Source organism: Trichosurus vulpecula, chromosome 5 (assembly GCF_011100635.1).
Source record: "Trichosurus vulpecula isolate mTriVul1 chromosome 5, mTriVul1.pri, whole genome shotgun sequence".
NCBI classification, from domain to species: Eukaryota; Metazoa; Chordata; class Mammalia; order Diprotodontia; family Phalangeridae; genus Trichosurus; species Trichosurus vulpecula.
Window position 1 is genome coordinate 43,904,791 of NC_050577.1, and position 18,328 is coordinate 43,923,118.

Below are 18,328 nucleotides of genomic sequence, written 5' to 3' on the forward strand. Positions count from 1 at the left end.
TCCATCTGGCTTAGAGCCAAAAAAGATTAAGTGATTTGCCCAGGTCATGGTATGTGTCATGGTGGAGGAACTTGAACCCAGGTCTTCCTCACTGAAAAACCACCATACCACACTGCATCTAAAGCAGGATACTAAAGGACATCGGCCAAACTTCTCAGGTCTCTGAGTTTGTCTGGCTTGCTTTTTCATGGGAGAAATAAATTCTACTGTCTGCCACATAAGCATTTCTACTAAGATGTCCAAGCACCAAAAAAAAAGCTGAATAAAAATGAAACCCAACACATTATTATCCTGTCTCCTAAAGAGGGAGAATGATGGCCTAACCACAGCAATATAGGCTGGACACCATGAGTGTATGGAAAAAAAAACCAGAATTATGTACAACCTTCTGAAAGGGCATAGACCAGACTAGAAAGTGAGCTGTAGGGCACTTTATGTCATATTGTTGGCAGAACACAGAGATGACTTGTGGTCAAAACAGATTTCAAGAAACTTTCTCTACAAGCAAATTTCACATGATTTTAAATCCTGTGTATGGGGGAAGGATGAGGAAAAAAATTAACACTTATTACAGAGTTGGGAAAGCAGGAGATATGAAGAGGCCTAAAATTCCAGCAGTCAGTGCTTCCAGCCCAGTGCCCTCTGCCGCTGTCCTGGGCAGCCACCCCTGGGGGGAGGCAGCCTGGCTGCTGCTCTAGCAGCTGCTACAGTCCCTGCTGGGGAAGACTCAGAAAGGAAAGCTCTTGTGGCCAAAGTCCTTGGCCCTGTCAAATGGCTCAACATCCAAAAGTGGGCTTATTTTATTGGCTGGAATGACTTGAAAGAAGAAAGGCTTAGGGGACCCTTCTACCTGACATGCAGCTGAAACCTCTCACTATCTCTGTGTTGTCTCCCCCTTTAGAACATGAGCTCTTTGAGACTCAGCAGGGATTGTCTTACTGTTTCATCTGTATTCCCAGGACAGCGCTTTATAGGGAGTAAAAACTTAATAAATACTTTATTCATTCATTCACTCATAGATGTGGAAAAGTAAAACTCCAAACTTCAAAATTCATATACACTTGACAAATGCAACATGACCACATAAAGCCATAGAAACTTTATTTTGTTACGAAGCCCAGGTATGGAATATTATGTGAGCTTCCACCCTCCCTCCAAAACCACAGGAAACATTCTCCTTAAACTATGTGCAGACTGAATTTATGGAAAATGATAATTATGGTTGTTTTTCAGAGTTGTGAAAGGAAAACATTTATATAAATATTTTAAAGAATCTCTTTCCATAGTATTTTTCTAGTCCTTTTAGAGAAAAAAATTATATTTAGAAGTTACATTGGCCTTTCATACTAAATCTTACTTTAAATGTTCAATATGCTATATACACACACATACATATATATACTCACATATATGTCAAGGTTCTTTGAATGGCAACAGCCCACACTCAAAAACATTTCTGACGAATTATTTTAGTGGATGTGATTTGTATTGTATCATTCACATCCTCACTTATTTCTCTGATAAAAGCTACATAACTGAGCTAACTCTTTTCTGATCATGTACCTCCCTTATGATAAAAGCATCTTAAATACCAGTGTCTCCAAATAATTAAAGATGAGGGTCACCCAAAGGTAACGAAGACATACACAAAGGGTGTGAGCAGGCTGGTACCAGTGAAGAATTGTGGAGGAAATGCAACAGAAAATCTACCCAAAGAGAAAGGTATGAGTGATAACTAAGGAAAGGGCCACACGAGCCACTGTGATCATCTGCGTAGGGTCAAGAACGCCAGAAAGGAGCTCCCAGAGCCCTGGACGGACCTTCTGTAGTGCAGGGACAGACTAGGAGGCGGCAGCACGGTGCAATAGAAAAAAGGCTGAACTGGGTGTCGGGGGGAGATGACAGGCAGCCACTGGAGTTTACTGAGTAGGGTGGGTGACATGGTTGGGCCTGTGCTTTAGGAAAATCATTTTAGTGGCTGAATGGAGGATAGGCTGATCGATGCAGGAAGAGACCTGAGGCAGGCAGAGCCCCTAGCAGCTCCTGCAGTGGTCCAAGTGTGAGGTGACAAGGGCCTGCACCAGAGGCGTGGTAGCAGACAGAAAGGGACATATTCGAGAGATGTTGCAAAGGATCAATAGGCCTTGGCAGTAGATTAGAAATGGGCAGTGAGGGACAGTGAGGAGTCCAGGATGATGCGTAGGTTGTGACTCTGAGGGACTGGGAGGAGGGTGTTGGCATCCATAGTAATAGAGAAGGCAGGAAGTGAGGAAGGTTTAGAGGGAAAGATAGTGAGTTCAGCGTGGACATGCTGAGTTTAAGATGTTTACTGTTCATCCAGTTTGAGGTGTCTGAAAGGCAACTGGAGATATGGGACTGGAGGTGAGCAGAGAGTCTGGGGCAGGATAGGTAGATTAAAGAATCATTAGTATATATCATTAAGTCCATGAGAGCTGAGGAGATCACCACGGGAAGTAGCAGAGGAGAAGAGAAGAGGACCCAGGATAGGATCCTGAGGAACACCTATGGTAGAGGGCATGACCTGGAAGAGGATCCAGCAAAGGAGACTGAGAAAGAGCAGGCAGAAAGGTAGGAGGAAAACTAGGAGAGAGTGATGTCCTGATAACCTAAAGAGAGTATCAAAGAGGAAAGAGGGAACAACAGTGTGAAAGGCTGAGAAAGGTCATGGAGCATGAAGACAGAGACAGATCACTGGATTTGACAACCAAGAGATCAGTGTGGTACCTTTGGAGAGAGTCCTTTCAGTGGAATGACAAGGTCTGAAACCAGATTATAGGGCATTAAGAAGATGGTGAGAGGACAGAAAGTGGAGGCACCTAGTATAGACAGCCTTTTCAAGTTTAGTCACAAAAGGCTAAAGGGACAGAGGACAACAGCTACAGTGACAGAAGAATCAAGTGGGTTTTTTTTTCAGGATGGGGGAGAATTGGGCATGTTTGTGGGCCATAGAAAAGGAGCCAGTAGAGAAAGATTGAAAATAAGTGAATGAGTAGGGATATGACAGAGGCACCAGCCTGTTGAAAGCACAAGGATGGAATGGGATGGCATAAGCAGGGAGAGAGATCAGTCTTGCTAAAAAGTAAGATCACCTTATCATCAGAAGGCATCTGAGCAACAGGAAATGAAGACGCGGAGAAAAGAGTGAGCTCATGGTGAATAGTCTTAATTTTTCCTGTAAAATATAAGATAAAGATCTCTGCTGGGGGGATGGGGGGGCAGATTGGAAGGTTTGAGAAGGGGTGAGAAGGCTTGGAAGAGCCGCTGTGGAGGGTGATGGAATAAGGTGATAAGGAGGAATTGCCTAGCAGCAGTGGGGGAATGTGGGCTATATATTTCTTTACTTTGATTTCTCTGAATTTCGTTCTGCAAAAAAGATGTACACTATGGGTATGTCACAAGATTGTTGGGAAGAAAGTGCTCTACAAAGCCTGTATTGTCACCATACAGGCATGTTCTGGAAAATGTTCAAGAAACAACTTTCTACCAAAAAATGTATGCATGATGCATTTTTAGGTTTAACCTGCATTACTGACATTTTCTCCTATCATTTTCTTAAGTCTAGACAAACAAAATAAAAATCAAGCCCTGACTGATAGGATTTGAAGATTTCTGAGCTGTAAATGCTCACTGAAAATTTAACAATCAGCTCTAACGAGCCAGTTTGAGCTGCTTCAGCATACCCTTGGATAAGAAACTGAACTATTAACAGTTATACTGGGTAGGACACCAATGGAAACTGTGATACTAATTTAAAGATTCTGGGCTGTCAAACCCCATCTTGGGTCTAGAATAGCCTTGTATATTAATTTTTTTAAATTTCCTTGTTAAATGTTATAGCCTAGAAAAATCTAGAAAAGAACTAGCTAAAAGCAAAACAGGCAAGGAAAAGAAATACAACAATGTACGATTGTTTTGCAAGCTTTTCTAGCAAGTGTGAAATTATAGCAACTTGAATCTGAAATAAACACCATTGAGTCTTGTTAAACCATTAAAATGGAAAGTTCCTAAAGCTAAATCCACTCATGGCTTAATACACAAATTGCCATCAATGCTAAAGGAAAGCATTTATTTTCATGAAGAGGAAAACACCACTACAAGCCATCATTGTTTTGAAAATAGTAATTATACTTATGACAAGAAAAAATTTACTTTGCTATTAATGTGTCTATAATACATAAAAAGCAGTGTGGTGTAGAGGAGAGATAGCCGGTTTGGGATTCAGGAAGACTTGGGTCAAAGTCCTGCCTATAACATACACTGGCTTCGGGACCCTGGGCAAGTCCCACCTCTTAGTGTTCCAAACAGTTTTCTGATGCTCTAAGTGACAGAGAAAGTGCTGATCTACAATGGGAAGGGAAGGCCCTCCAGGAGTTCCTAACAATTATGAAATCACAGGCCAATCCAAAAAGAAAATCCAAGTAATATTATAATTAATCACTCGCAAAAAGTTAAAATAAAATTCTGGGGAGGACAGCATTTCAAACTCTCAACCTGCTTCGAGCTGGAAGGAGCTTAGGTCACATCACTTAGTCTACCTTCCTCCCCATTTTACAGATGAGAAAATTGAAGACCAGAAAGCTTAAGTGATGCCCAAGGTCACCCATCTAGTCAGTGCTAGAACTAGGACTAAGATCTAGTGGACTTTCCACTGCTTTTCCCTTTAGAAAAAAAAAAATTCAAATGTTCTTTTAAGGTAAGATATCCAAAGACAAATGAAAGTCAAAGTAAAGCTCTTAACATGAACCTACTCCTGCCAGTCCATGACATGCTGACAGTTATAATACTATTACAAATGAAGCCCTATTTCTGTGTTAGTAGATGGTATTTGATGAAGCAGAAATAAAAGACTGTTATACAAAGTACTCTAGGAAAATGACATACTAACTTTTCACTGTAAGAGTCCTTCAGTCTAGAAGAATAGGTCAATATCAATCAAAATTAAATTAAATCAAGAGAATGAAGGTCTATATCATTAGGATTTTTCTTCTCAGACAAAAACAACAGTGTAAAATACAGAAAAGGAAAAACTTGGGTAAAACCACAAAAAAATGAAAAGCGATAACTAGAAGTGTAGCTAAATTCCTTCTGCCAATATTCTAATTTCATTGGATAGAGCCTTATAGCTCAGGTGATTTTTATTTTAAATCAAATTTCTTCTCCTCTTGGTGATGGCTCCCTAGAACCTGAATTTAATTTGTAATAATTGCTGGCTACAACTATTATTTTTAATTAGGTTTCAATAAATTGCCTGGTGAAACATCACATAAACAGACTAGCATGTTCCTCTTGGCACTCAGTGATAAATATGTGAGCTATATTTACCTAACATTAGAAAAATCAAATGGGGATTTTAAATTTTATTTGCTCCTCTCCTTTTAAGCATTAGATTATTTGAACTGTCTTAACAAAAAAAAAAATAAAAACTTCACCGTTACATTAATATTGTTTCTTTTTCAAATTTACATTAGTTGATAAAAGATCACTTTTACCTCACTAAACCTCTGAGAATCTGTTTACTTGGTTTCCAGTCTTTTTTTTTTTTTTTGGCTAAAGTAGATCTCTGGCCTTCTGAGGAGTTCAGTTTCAGAGAGGAGACAGGATAAATCAATTAAATTTAACAAACATTTAATAAGAGATTTTTGAGTATAGAATAGCTTGCTAATAAGCATTATGTGAGATACAAAGTTAGATAAGATGTGCTTTTGTGAAGTTTATTCCACTCTCACAGAGAAATAACTCACATCCATATGGCACTTTAAAGTTACAAACTGCTTGACCCACATTATTTCATTTGCTCCCCATAGAAGTCCCGTGAGATGGTGTTATCAGCAGGATCACATGTTCTTTAATACTGCTCATAATAATTTCAAAGCCCAGAAGCACAAGTGAATAGGAAAGAAGGCCCAAGGAAGACAGCGGACCAGGCAGCTTCCTACAGACCCAGTTCTTGTGACTCACCAACACATCAACATAGAGGATCCAGCAGTGCTCCCTTGGACTGATGCAGAGCGCTGTTAGGTCTATACTGCCCTTGTTGTTAAATATCCGGTAGAGAGTATTAGCAATTTCAGTGCCAAGGTCATCACCTCCTCGACCTTCAAATTCAGGAGTGGCATTGGCTGAGCTATACCAGGGGACAAAAAGGGTAAATCTTTTCAAACATGAGGACAGGGCTTAGTTTCAGAGTTAACTGAAGCAATGCCTGATCACTAAGAAGCCTCATTTGAACATACTGCAATGAGGAAAAGAACTCTTTTTCTAACTTCCTAATTTCAAAGTACACCGAAAGACACCAATTAAGTGCCCCAATTTCTTCCTCAGATTCTCAGGGGCTCCTAATAACTTCCTACAGAGTTCAAAGGAAGAAATAAAATCTATGGAAAATAGAACTTAGGCTGGCAATTCGTTAAGCACATGCATAATACAGTTGTTCTCTGGCAAGACTGGGAAATAGTATCCAGCCATTCTAACAGAGTTATCTCATATGTCCCTCCCTGTACCCACACCCCTTCTGAGATGTACACACTTGTTTACAACTAACTGAAATGTCGAACACCTTATTTAAAATATAAAATTCCTTTGTCTAGACCCATCGCAACACTGGTAGGTACAAGAAGAATCTTTAAAAATAGGTTGAAACATTTTATAACTTGGCTCTTCACAAACCATTATCAGCCAGCAGAGCCAGAATTTAAAACCCACCAGAGAAACATAGAGCAACATTGCTATTCCACTCACTGCCTTCTTTCTTACTCAGTAATCAAGATTTGCAGAGAAACTCATTTATAGCTAAATAATCAAGTCACCAGGGATGAAGTTTATTTTGTTTTGTCATTAAAAAAACCTTTATAACTTAAACATTAAGCAATCAATAGTATTATACTATATCCTTAAGAATTACACATGTGTCACCCACAACCCCCCCCCCCAAATTCAGCATACTTAAAATATCTAACTTTACTTGAATTATACGAACTAAGAGAATACTCTGGTATTAAAGTCAAATCAACAAATATTTATCATACGCTTATTACCTACCTAGCCACCTTCACTGCAGCCGAGCTGAGGGGAAAGGAGGGAGAAGGGAAAGGGTTTTCAAGGTTCCAATAGTTAGGCTTTACCTCTTTTAGGACATTAGAAAATCACCTGGTCCTTTCTCAAATCAGTATGTCATCACTGAATTATCTGAATTCTGAAATCCATCATATTAGAAAAGTTTAGCAACCACTAGTGTGTTAATCTGCTTCCAAAAATAAAAGGACAGTATTCTCCAGGAGAGGCAGAACATAATGGTTTTCATTTTTAAATAACTGGCTAAATATAGATGCAACCCTCCCCATTTAGGATATATTTTATCGCATCTTAGCGTTACTCTCAAAGCTGGCTGGAGTTAATGTGGAAGGGAGGGGGGAAGGAAGAAGTTGGGTTGGTAGTTTTTAATTCTCTGCAAAACCTGTGGTATAAGTAGAGAGACCCCTGCCATAAATATTCTGTTGGTCACATGAAGTTCACAGAGACACACAGAAAAGCCAGATAGCTTTGAAACAAATTTCTAACATACTTTTTTTTATTCTCTGTTTATGGAAATATTTATGTTTGTCAGTATTTGTCAAGATGAGAATAACAAAAAAGGAAAATTTTTTAAAGAAAAAAAGAGAACACTGGTAACTTTGGAGAAGGCAGTTTCATGAACACAGATAAATCAACAGAAGATAATGTGAAGAGGGAGAAGAAAAGCCTGGTACACAGAGGACACTATATAAACGCTTGCTGAATAAATAAATTATTGACTTGATTGACTGAACCACCCCTTCTTTATTACTGCTAAATTTTTCCAGCCAACTTCAGCTGGCCAGAACACAAATTTCACTGAAAACGCAAATAATCGTCCCACTGCTAGGCATATATCCAAAGAAGGTTAAAGACAGAAAGGTCCCATCTATACCAATATATTAGCACTAACTGGAAAAACGTAGATGCCCATTGATTTGGGGATGATTAAACAAACTCTGATACATGAATGCAATGGAATATTATTGAGCAGTAAAAAAACAATGAATATGGAGAATATATCAAATCATTATTTGAAAATAACATGAATTTATATGAAAAGTGAAGTAAGCAGAAGCAGGAAAATCTACTCAGTGACTACAATCAATGTAAACGAAAAGAACAAAAATCCCAGAAAGCTAAACATTGTGTAATCATAAGACATATGCCAATGTATCGCTCTCCCTTCTTTGCAGGTGTGGGGAACTATGGGTGTGGAGCACTTTACATGAAGTCGGCCATGGGGGATGTGCTGGTTGGTTTTGTTGTCCTGGTTTTCCTCCCTTTTTCCACTATTTGTTAAAAGGGATAATTCTCGGGGGGGGGGGATGTATTGTGAAATAAAAATGATGTAAAAACAAAAGACATCAATAAAATTTTAAATTTAAAAAATTAAATAAAATGCAAGTACTTACGGTCCAGATTACAAAGGAAAAAAAAATAAAAGCAACACTTCCTAATTTCAAAAATTATACCTTAGCTTTCTGTACTAAAGCAAGTTTCCCCTAAAACTTTACAACTCAGTGGTCAGAGAACTATATGTTCTACACAATGAGTGCCACTGAGTGGTAACTCAGAGTGGCACAATCATAAGAGCATATATTGAGAGCTGGAAAGTACCTGATGGACACCTGGCTCAATCTTTTCACTTGACAGAAGAGGAAATGGAGGCCCCAAGCAGGTTAAGTCATTTGCCCAAGGTCATACAGCTAATAAGTACAGCGGGATTTGAACCCAGATTTACTGATTCCAAATCCAAAACATTAATCCACTAACTACATCATGCTGCCTTCTCAATGACAAGATAATAAACAATAAACTTACTTGTCCAATGCCCAGGCAAAAGTCTGTGAAAATTAGAAAATTATGGTTTTAAAGGCCATGAAGCACACCATCATATAAAAACATTATTATCCCCAAAATTGGTTTTTTATTGTCTATACAATTAGTCATATATTAATACTATTCCCTCGAAGTGCTCCTACATGCAGAAACATTGAAAGAAATGGAAATAAGGCCAGTCTGTTAAAGATATTAATAATGCAGGAAAATTTAGCTTTACTTCTCCTCATCTGTACTTTCCTTTCCTCATTTTGCTATTCCTTTTCATTATCTGTCCAACTTTTCCTGCTCACACTCTTCCCATTTAACAATGTTCATTCTTTGAAAATCTATGACCATTCCCTTGTGCCCTCTTGGAAAGCTGCTATATAAATCTAATAAACAAAAAAGAGCTTGTTTTGTGGGATCTCTTGGCAGAGAAACATTTTTAAATAGAAAACCAAATTACAAACCATTGCTTAGCAGTCACTTTCTATGCCAATAAATAAAATTCTGATGTCTTCAACCTATTGGCAAAATTATATGGCCATACTGAGGCTTCCATCCATGACAAAATGTACTAAATAAATGTACAATGATATACTAATAAATGTACTAAATGTACTCACTTGTACATATACATTTGTACATCCATGCAAACGTGCACTAAATAAAAAACCCAGTAAGAGGGAGATGGTAAGGCCAGCGGCAGAATGGAAATACAGTTCCAATTTAGAGATTTTAAATTCATGCCTATCTCAGCCTGAAAAGAAAAAATGATCTCACTAATAAATGTATGGAACCAACCCATGGACTAAGTATATCTTTCAAGGCAGAAAGCACCATATGAAGAGAAACTGCTCTGGCAGCAGGCTGTGTTCTAGAGCATGAGAATCCATTTCCTGAGGTGGATTCCTATGGCTGTCCTAGTCAAAGCCATATCTCTGTAAATATAATAGGGCAATTGGATAATTTATTCCTGAAAGCTTTGTTCCTTCTGGGTTTTTGAAGATGTAATATATGTTAGCCCACTAGACTTCAAGACTAAAAACAAAATGCTTTTTTAAGGCTCAAAAACACCTGATCCATGATTTCACTGGAACTCTGATTAAGGAAACTCATCATTCACTAAGAAGTTCCATCAGTGTCTTTCAGAGGACTAATTGATGAAAGATAACTTTCAAAAGTTCAAGAAGCAGCCCTTCCAACGGCCCATCTTCATGCTGGAGCGGAATCTGGTGGACCCGAATACTAGTCCAAAGATTTAGAGAACAGGGATATGGTTAATTTACTGATCAAGTCATACAGCTCTCCTCTGTCCTTTCATTTCCACAGGTGTAGAACAAGGCTGGATCTGTTTGTCCTCTGCATAAAGAACAAGAGGGTTTTAGGCTAAAAGACATATCAAGTCACCTTTTTATTCCCAAGTCAAGAGGAAAATTAAAGGGGTGAGTGAGTAGAATAGCAGCTCTTTGCCTCAGGCTGAATGTGCTTAACATTTAGAGTTGGCAAGGGCAATTAGTGGAGTCAGTTTGGCAGTAAAGCAATTCATTTTCCCCCTTTTGCAGGTTCTATACCACTGGGAACCTAACCACTTAATCTTTAAAATTGTTGACTAACAGCTAAACATAAGAAAAAAACCTTCTAATTACCCTCACTATATCCTTACACTACCCAACAGCTGCAATGTAAGTTCAGGGCCATTCTTCTTGGGATTGGGTGCAGCACAGAAGTCCCGCCCATAAGGCATATGCTAACCAATAAGCTGTTAGGAGAACTAGCTATCAATAAGACTGAAATAGAGGATTTCATTTGTTCAGTACAACTAACTACTGCTTGTCTCTGAAAAATCTGCCACGAGCATCAGATAGTATCTCATCAGTTTCTTTCAGAAATACTGTATGTAAGAGAATAAAGGTATTTCAAATGACTCAATTTCCTTTTCTCTTCTCAGGATGAAAACGTATGGCAGTGTCTTCTACCTCTGTAGAAATAAACTATTTTGAAAACTTTTGCTGACTCATGCATCGTTTGAATTAGTCTGGCCATTCTGGAAAGGAATCTGGAACTATGCCCCAAAGTTACAAAACTGCGCATACCGTTTGACTCAGCTATACCACTACTAGGCCTTCACTCCAAACAGGTCAAAGAAAGGAAAAGAATTCATATGTTCATAAATATTTATAGCAGCTCTTTTCATAAGAAACAATAACGGGAAACTGAAAGGGTGCCCACCTATCAAGGAATGGCTAAACCAACTGTAATATGTGGATGTGATGGAATAATACTAAAATAATAATAAAAGCAATCAGTATAATGGAATAATGATAGGATAATGAAATAATAAAAATTGTCATAAGAAATTATGACATGCAGTTTTGGAGGAACATGGGAAGACCTTTATGATGTGATGCAGAGTGAAGTGAGCAGAACTAGAAATACAAGTTACACAAGCATAATGACAATAACATTGTAGAAAAAGAAACTTTGAAAAATTTTAGAACTCTGATTAATGTAATGATAAACTCTCCTGCCAGAGAGGTGTAGAACTCAAAATCTATAAGTAATAATAATAATAATATTTTATAGCTCCTAATATCTGCAAGGCACTATGCTAACAACTTTACATATATTTCAATTATCCAATGAGACATGGCCAATGTCAGAACCAGTTTTGCCAGACTATGTATATTTCTTGTAAGAGTTTTGGATGTCCCCCCTGCCAAATTGTTTTACTGGATTGGGGGTGAGGGGTGAAGAGGAGACAGTAGGAAAGAGAGATGTTAAAACTTGTCAAAAAAAAAGTACCCCGACAAAACTAATTCTTGCACTGAGAAGCAGAGATTCAGCATTGGAAAAAACCTTAGAGGTCATCTAGTCCAGCCTCTTCATTTAACAGGTAAGGAAATGGAGGTCCAGAGAGGTTAAATGGATTGTTCATTGTTCAGGGTCACAAAACTAGTGAATGTCTGGGGGCAAGATTTGAACCCAGGTCTTCCGAGTGCAAGTTCAGTACCCTAATCCACCACACTATGCTGCCTACTGTGTTTTAAATTTTACAAAATACCTTTCATACATTATTTCATTTGAGGCTTACAACAACCCTATGAGGTAGAATGGACACATGATATGATTCTATTTTACAGAGAAGGACACTGAGGCCCAGAAAGGTTAAGTGGTGTATCCAACCAAAGTCATATGGCTAGCTTAATGGAGGAGCTATAGGCCTGGAAAACAAATGATCACTTCCTGCATCTGTCTTTTTAGATGGCAGTGTTTATCTTTTTTTAAATTTCCCAACTGTACTAACCAGTCCACAAAGAATTCCAAGTAGCCTTCATCTGGTCTTTCCAACTTTGGCGTTCCCATTTCTGCTTTGACCCCCACCAGGATATCAGTATGCCCCTGTAAAAATACATTTGAAATGTACATTATCTGAATACAAAAGTGCCCACAAGGCAAGCAGCATATTTAATCATTCACTCAACTCAGATCAGACACGGTCCCTGCCCTCTTGGAGCACATTAAATCTAATAGACAGACGTAACACAAACACAAATAACGACTCCCAGGACTGCGTGACAGACCCCTTGGAACAGTGTTATGTGAGGCTGGAGGGAAAGGGTCTTCCTAATGAGTCACATCGGGGAGGCAGCACAAGTTAAACTTTAAAGAATGGGGAGGAGTCAACAGGTCAAGAGAGGGAGTGAGTCTGCTTTGAGTATGGGGAAGACAACAAGCAAAAGGACAAAGGCAGCAAAGCGCAGTGTGCTGAGGGGCTGGAGCACAGGGCAGGAGGAAAAGAACATTACAGCTGATGCTTGTGGAGTGCTTTAGGGTTTGCACACATTATTCCACCTGAACTCCATCTTACAGATGATGATACTGAGGCTGAGAGAGGTCAAACCACCCTGGACAAGTCACTTGAGCTCTAAAATACAGGCAATAACAGCCCCTATCTCAGGCTTGTTGTATAAAATGTGATGCCTGTAACATGTTTTGCAAACCTTAACATGCTAAATAAATGGGAGTTAACGTTTTAAAGTGGATGTCTGAAGAAGTACCTACTAAGAGACACAATTACAGACACACGCTATCTGTGATTACTAACTTTGATCAACTTGGCTCTTCTCAGCAATGCAAGGTTCAAAGACAGCTCCAAAATACTAATGATGGAAAAAGCCATGCACATCCAGAGAAAGAATTACAGAGTCTGCATGCAAACTGAAGCAAACTATCTGCTCTCTTTTTTGGTTTTGTTTCTTCTTTCTCATGATTCATTCCATTGGTTATAACTCTTCTTTACAACTTGGGCAAATAAGTTTAATGTGAAGGTACATATAGAACTTATATTGGATTACATGCTGTCTTGTGGGGGGAGGGGGGAGGAGAGGGAAGGGGAGAAAATTTGGAACTCAAAAACTTGGGGAACTGAGAGTTGTAAACTAAAAACAAAAAATTAATTAAAAAAAAAGAAGTGTCTACTAAGCCTGGAAAGACATGTTAATGAGATCTGTGACCAGGAGATAACGGACGGAGATCTGGTGGGCCTTAAGAAATACCTACTGATGATGACTGGGAAAGGCAAGGACTCCTAAGTCCCATACACCTTCCACCTTCAATCATGACAATCACAGTCGTCATTTTACTCACCAGCTTGACTCTTGCAGACCCGCTGGTGTTGGACACCACATCTGTTTCCACTTCAGCACAGCGGTAATCTTCACAGCCTCGACCATCCACCCGGAGGTCTTCCTAGGTGATATAACCACAAAATGAAATAAGACAATCAGCTTTGCTACAATGTTGGACCAAACAAAATAAAATGATATACATGTACATAAATATCTATAGATGGCTAAATGGAAATTTGGAGTATCATTTTAGGGAAGGGCCTGGAACAACTAGCACTTTACGGTTAGCAAAACTTTTTTACATGTTATCTCAGGTAGTATTTGAAGCTAAGTAAGCTAAATAGAGAGTTCTTTTTTTCTTCCATGGGAAAGGAAGCCCATTAACAGAGGAATTTTACTAGACAAGGCTAATGAAAGTGATTTGTCAAAAAGGTCAATAAAAAAGTCAACTAAATCACTTCTTTCATTAATTTTATCCCTCTTCTCTTCTATCCCTTTCCCTAAACCAATGAAATGAGAAAGTTTAGATTTTGCTTCAAGAAAGAAAAATCACTAAGTTGCACCAATTCATAGGTGGGAGAGCTAGTGAGACTATAGAGCTTAAGAGGCTTGGTTTTACCATACTCCTTGGTCATAGAATGGACCCTAACTCCCTCTGCTTGCTGTGCTACTCACCTCATAGGGGAGGCTGGCTTGAAGAACATGCACAGCTCAGGTGAGAATCATCCCTAAGACTTCAGTGGATCTGTAATTTCATTGGTATGCTTATTCCCTGTGCTGATACAGATTGTGATTCAGCCACGCCTCTTTTAAAAAAGGTTTTCATTGATATGTTGGTTTTTACATCACCTTCATTTCTACATATGTCCCTTCCTTAAAAAGTAATCTATGTTACAAGGAATAAAAAGAAAGGGAAAGCAGTTGAGCAAAACTAACCAACATAGCAACCAAATCTGACTGTATATTCATGGCTCCTAGTCCTTTTCCTCCACTTTTGCAGAGATGAGAGAACTATCCATGCCTATAAATTCTCCAGAGTCTTCTCCTGGCTTCTTTTAAAATTTCCTGGATATCAGTGTAATAAAACTTCTGATACCAAAGGAAAAATAACTCATTCCTCATGACCTATGAAGCTGCCCAACGGTCTCGAGATGTCGTGATCCCCCCGGTCATCTGAAGGGACTTAGAGCAGAGGCTTGTTAATCTCCTGTCAAGGACGGTTGATGAGTCAAAGGCTGACTCTCTAGATGACCCCCAAGGCCTCTTTCAGCTCTTAGTAACTTCAGACAAGTTGCAACAGGATGTAAAATAAATTCACATAAATCACCAGCTTTTCAGAGAGAAGACAAATTTCATTTAAAAAAATACAGAATGCATAAAACACTCGAGAGTCAACCTGCCAAGATACTCATATGAGCTAAATGAATAAGAATACAAAACGTTTTATTTATGGAAACAAAGACCTAAATTACTGTACAAACATTAGTTCCTCACAGTAGGCACCCCACACTAAATTAATTTTATTATCTATAGTGTAATAGCTGGCATTTGCATCATGCTGTGAGGTTTGTAAGGCGCTTTACAAATATCTCATTTATCACCACAACACCTCTGGCAGGCCGGTAAATAGGAGGCAGATGTTATTATTCCCATTTTACAGATGAGGAAACTGAAGCAGACGGGGGTTGAGTGACTTGCACAGGGTCACACAGCTAGATGTCTGAGGCCAGACCTGACTTCAGGAAAGCTCAGCGCTCACTGCCGCCTCTTCAATAAAACCACCGAAGGAGCACTGTTGTTGTTCAGTTGCGTCTGACTCTTTGTGACCCCATTTGGGGTCTTCCTGGCAAAGACACTGGAGCAGTTTGCCATTTCCTTCTCCAGTTCATTTTACAGCTGAGGAAACTAAGGCAAACAGGATTAAGTGACCTGCCCAGGGTCACACAGCTAGTAAGTGTCTGAGGCTGGATTTGAACACAAGAAGATAGTCCTCCTGACTCTAGGCCCTGCAATCTTATCCACTGAGCCACCTAGTGTTGCCCCCTAAGGATTAAAAAAAAAAAAAAGATTAAAACCAAAAGACTAAGTTTGCAGCATTAGATAAAATTCTTCAGGAGGGACAAAATGTCCAGAATCTCAAGGAAATGATGAAAAAAATAGTTTGAATGAAGGGGGCCTAGCAGTACCAAATTTTAAACTATGCTACGAAGCAGTAATCATCAAAAACAATTTTGGTACTGTTAAAGAAATGAGAGGTCAATCAGTGGAAATTGATCAGGTAAACAGCACAAGCCAATGAACATAGTAGCTCAGTGTTCAATAAACCTCAAAGACCCCAACTACTGGGGGTGAGAACTCACTATTTGACAAAAACTGCTGGGAAAACTCAAAGGCAGTCTTGCACAAAATAGATATAGACCAACAGTCATACCATATACCAAAATAAGCTCCAAATGGTTATGAGACCTGATATAAAAGATCACATCATAAACAAATTAGAGGAACAAGGTAAATAATATCTTTCAGCCCCGTGAATAGAAGAGCTCATAACCAAACAAGTGGATAGAAAGGAACACAGAAATGGATAATTTTGATGACATAGAATTTTTCCACAAACAAATCCAATAAAGTTAGGATTAAAAAGTTAACAGCTAACTCGGAAAATACCTTTGCAGCCAGTTTCTCTGATAAAGGCATCATTCCTTTCCAAGATATACAAAAGCTCATTCAAATTTATAATTATTGCCTAGCTGATAAATGGTTGAAGGCTATGAAGTAGTTTTCTAAGAAAGAAATTCAAAGATATCAAAAGTCATACGAAAAAATTTTCTAAACTGCTAGTAGAGAAATGCAAATCAGCACAACTCTGACCCTCTTACACTCATGAGACTGACAGAGCTGACCAAAAAGGAAATGACAAATGAGCTTATTATTAGTGCAATGATCAGGCCTTAGTCTCCTCATGCCTCCACTACTGCTGGTTGCCCCTCCCTACCTCAATCTCTCCTCACTTTCAGTCCATCCTAAACTCAACTGTCAAATAATCTTCCTGAAGTGCAGATCTGACTGTGTCATTCACCTATTTGATCAACTCCAATGGTTCCCCATTCACCCCAGGATCAAAGAGAAAATTCTCTGTGTGGCATTCCAAGCCCTTCACAACCTGGCCCGCTCCTATCCTTCTTTCCAGGCTTCTTACACCTCACCCCAAAGCTCCACATACTCTTTGACACAGTGACACTGGTATCCCTTCTATTCCTCGAACAAGATCCGATCTCCAGACTCCAAGCATTTTCACCGGCAGTCTCTCAGGTCTCAAAAGCTCTCCCCTTCTCACCTCTGTCTCCTGGCTTCTTTAAAGTCTCAGAGAAAACTCACATCTACTAGAAGCCCTTCCTAATCCCCTTAATGCTAGTGCCTGCCCCCTATTCTATATTTCCAGTTTATCCTGTTATGTAGCTTGCTTGTGCATAGTTGTTTTTATGTTGTCTCCTTCATTCTACTGTAAGCTCCTTGAGAGCAAGAACTGTTTTTTGCCTTTCTTTGTATTCCCAGGGCCTAGCATATAGTAGGTGCTTACTAAATGCTTATAGATTGATTCCAGAGGACTGATGATGAAGAATTCAAAGCATATTTCTGGATGTGAGCAAAGTGGGAATTTGTTTTGCTTGACTATGCTTATATGCTACAATTAAAATATTGTATTTCTCTCCCTGGTCCCCCCAACCCCAAGTTAGGAATGGTAGTAGGAAGAGAAAAAAATGCTAGAAAATTGAAGGAAAAAAAGTGGGGGAAAAAGATTCTAGGATGGGAGTAATAAATATCACATAATATCAAACAGTACATATCTAGCAAACCAAACAAGATACATAAAGTGATAAATCCTATGTCCTGGGAATTCCAACGTTGCCCTGAGGCTTCCGAATATTTTGAACACATGACTGCCCCCTCTGACATCCATACTAAGGCACATTACATGATTTAGGATATGGACTCTAAAGTGCAGATTAGGATCTGATTTTAAAAGAAGCACCCTAATTTTAGAATCATACTATTTCTTTAATATACACAAACAAATGGAGGCTGTGCTTTGGAAATTCAATATTGGTTTTAAAGAATGACATTAAGCTGAGTGCTCACCATACCCCTAATTCTGAGGACAAACCTTGTTTCTAGGTAATTTTGCTTTGACTGAACTGAAGTTAATAAGCAATGCTAACAAAGAACTTTCTTTCAACAAACTGAAGGCCCTGGAAAACTAAAACTGGCAAATTCAGTTTTTATCTGAGCTTTTGTGTCTCTGGCCATGGACTACAAAGAAATGTAAGACACGGTCCCTCTCCTCAACAAGAAGCTTATAATCTACTTGAGGAGACAAAACATATACTAGTTGGTTGGTTGTTGTCCTTTGTTCTCAAAGAGGACCAAAAGACATCACTACACTAGAGTCAAGTTTCAATGTGTCGGACTGTGGGTGATAAGACCAGCAGGAGCTCAGAATACTCTTACCACGGTCAGGCACAATAGCCTGTGTGAACATATGGGGGGGGGGGATATTCTAAATTTGCACATCTAGCGTTTCCCTTGAGCTGATTCAATTCTGCTTTGCTCACAGAGCACAGCACCTTCTCTGATGTTGGGAACACCATGGTGAAGGGTCCTGTGCCAGTGTCTCCCATGTCACATAATTAATTCCAAAGTTCTTGAGAGGGACTTTGAGAGTGTCCTTGTATTGTTTCTTCTGACCACCATGTGAATGCTTGCCCTATAAGAGTTCTCCATAAAATAGTCTTTTTGGCTAG

At 39.0% G+C, this 18,328-nt stretch overlaps 1 protein-coding gene across 1 annotated transcript in view; it reads right to left on the minus strand.

The window, feature by feature from the left end:
• Positions 1-18,328, minus strand: part of EXOSC7 (exosome component 7) — a 46,958-nt gene that overhangs the window by 18,887 nt on the left and 9,743 nt on the right. The window contains exons 2-4 of the mRNA XM_036758736.1: positions 13,546-13,647; positions 12,203-12,297; positions 5,980-6,145 (exon numbers count right to left, since the gene is read on the minus strand). Coding sequence (XP_036614631.1) covers positions 5,980-6,145; positions 12,203-12,297; positions 13,546-13,647 — 363 coding nt within the window. The remainder of the gene's footprint in view (positions 1-5,979; positions 6,146-12,202; positions 12,298-13,545; positions 13,648-18,328) is intronic.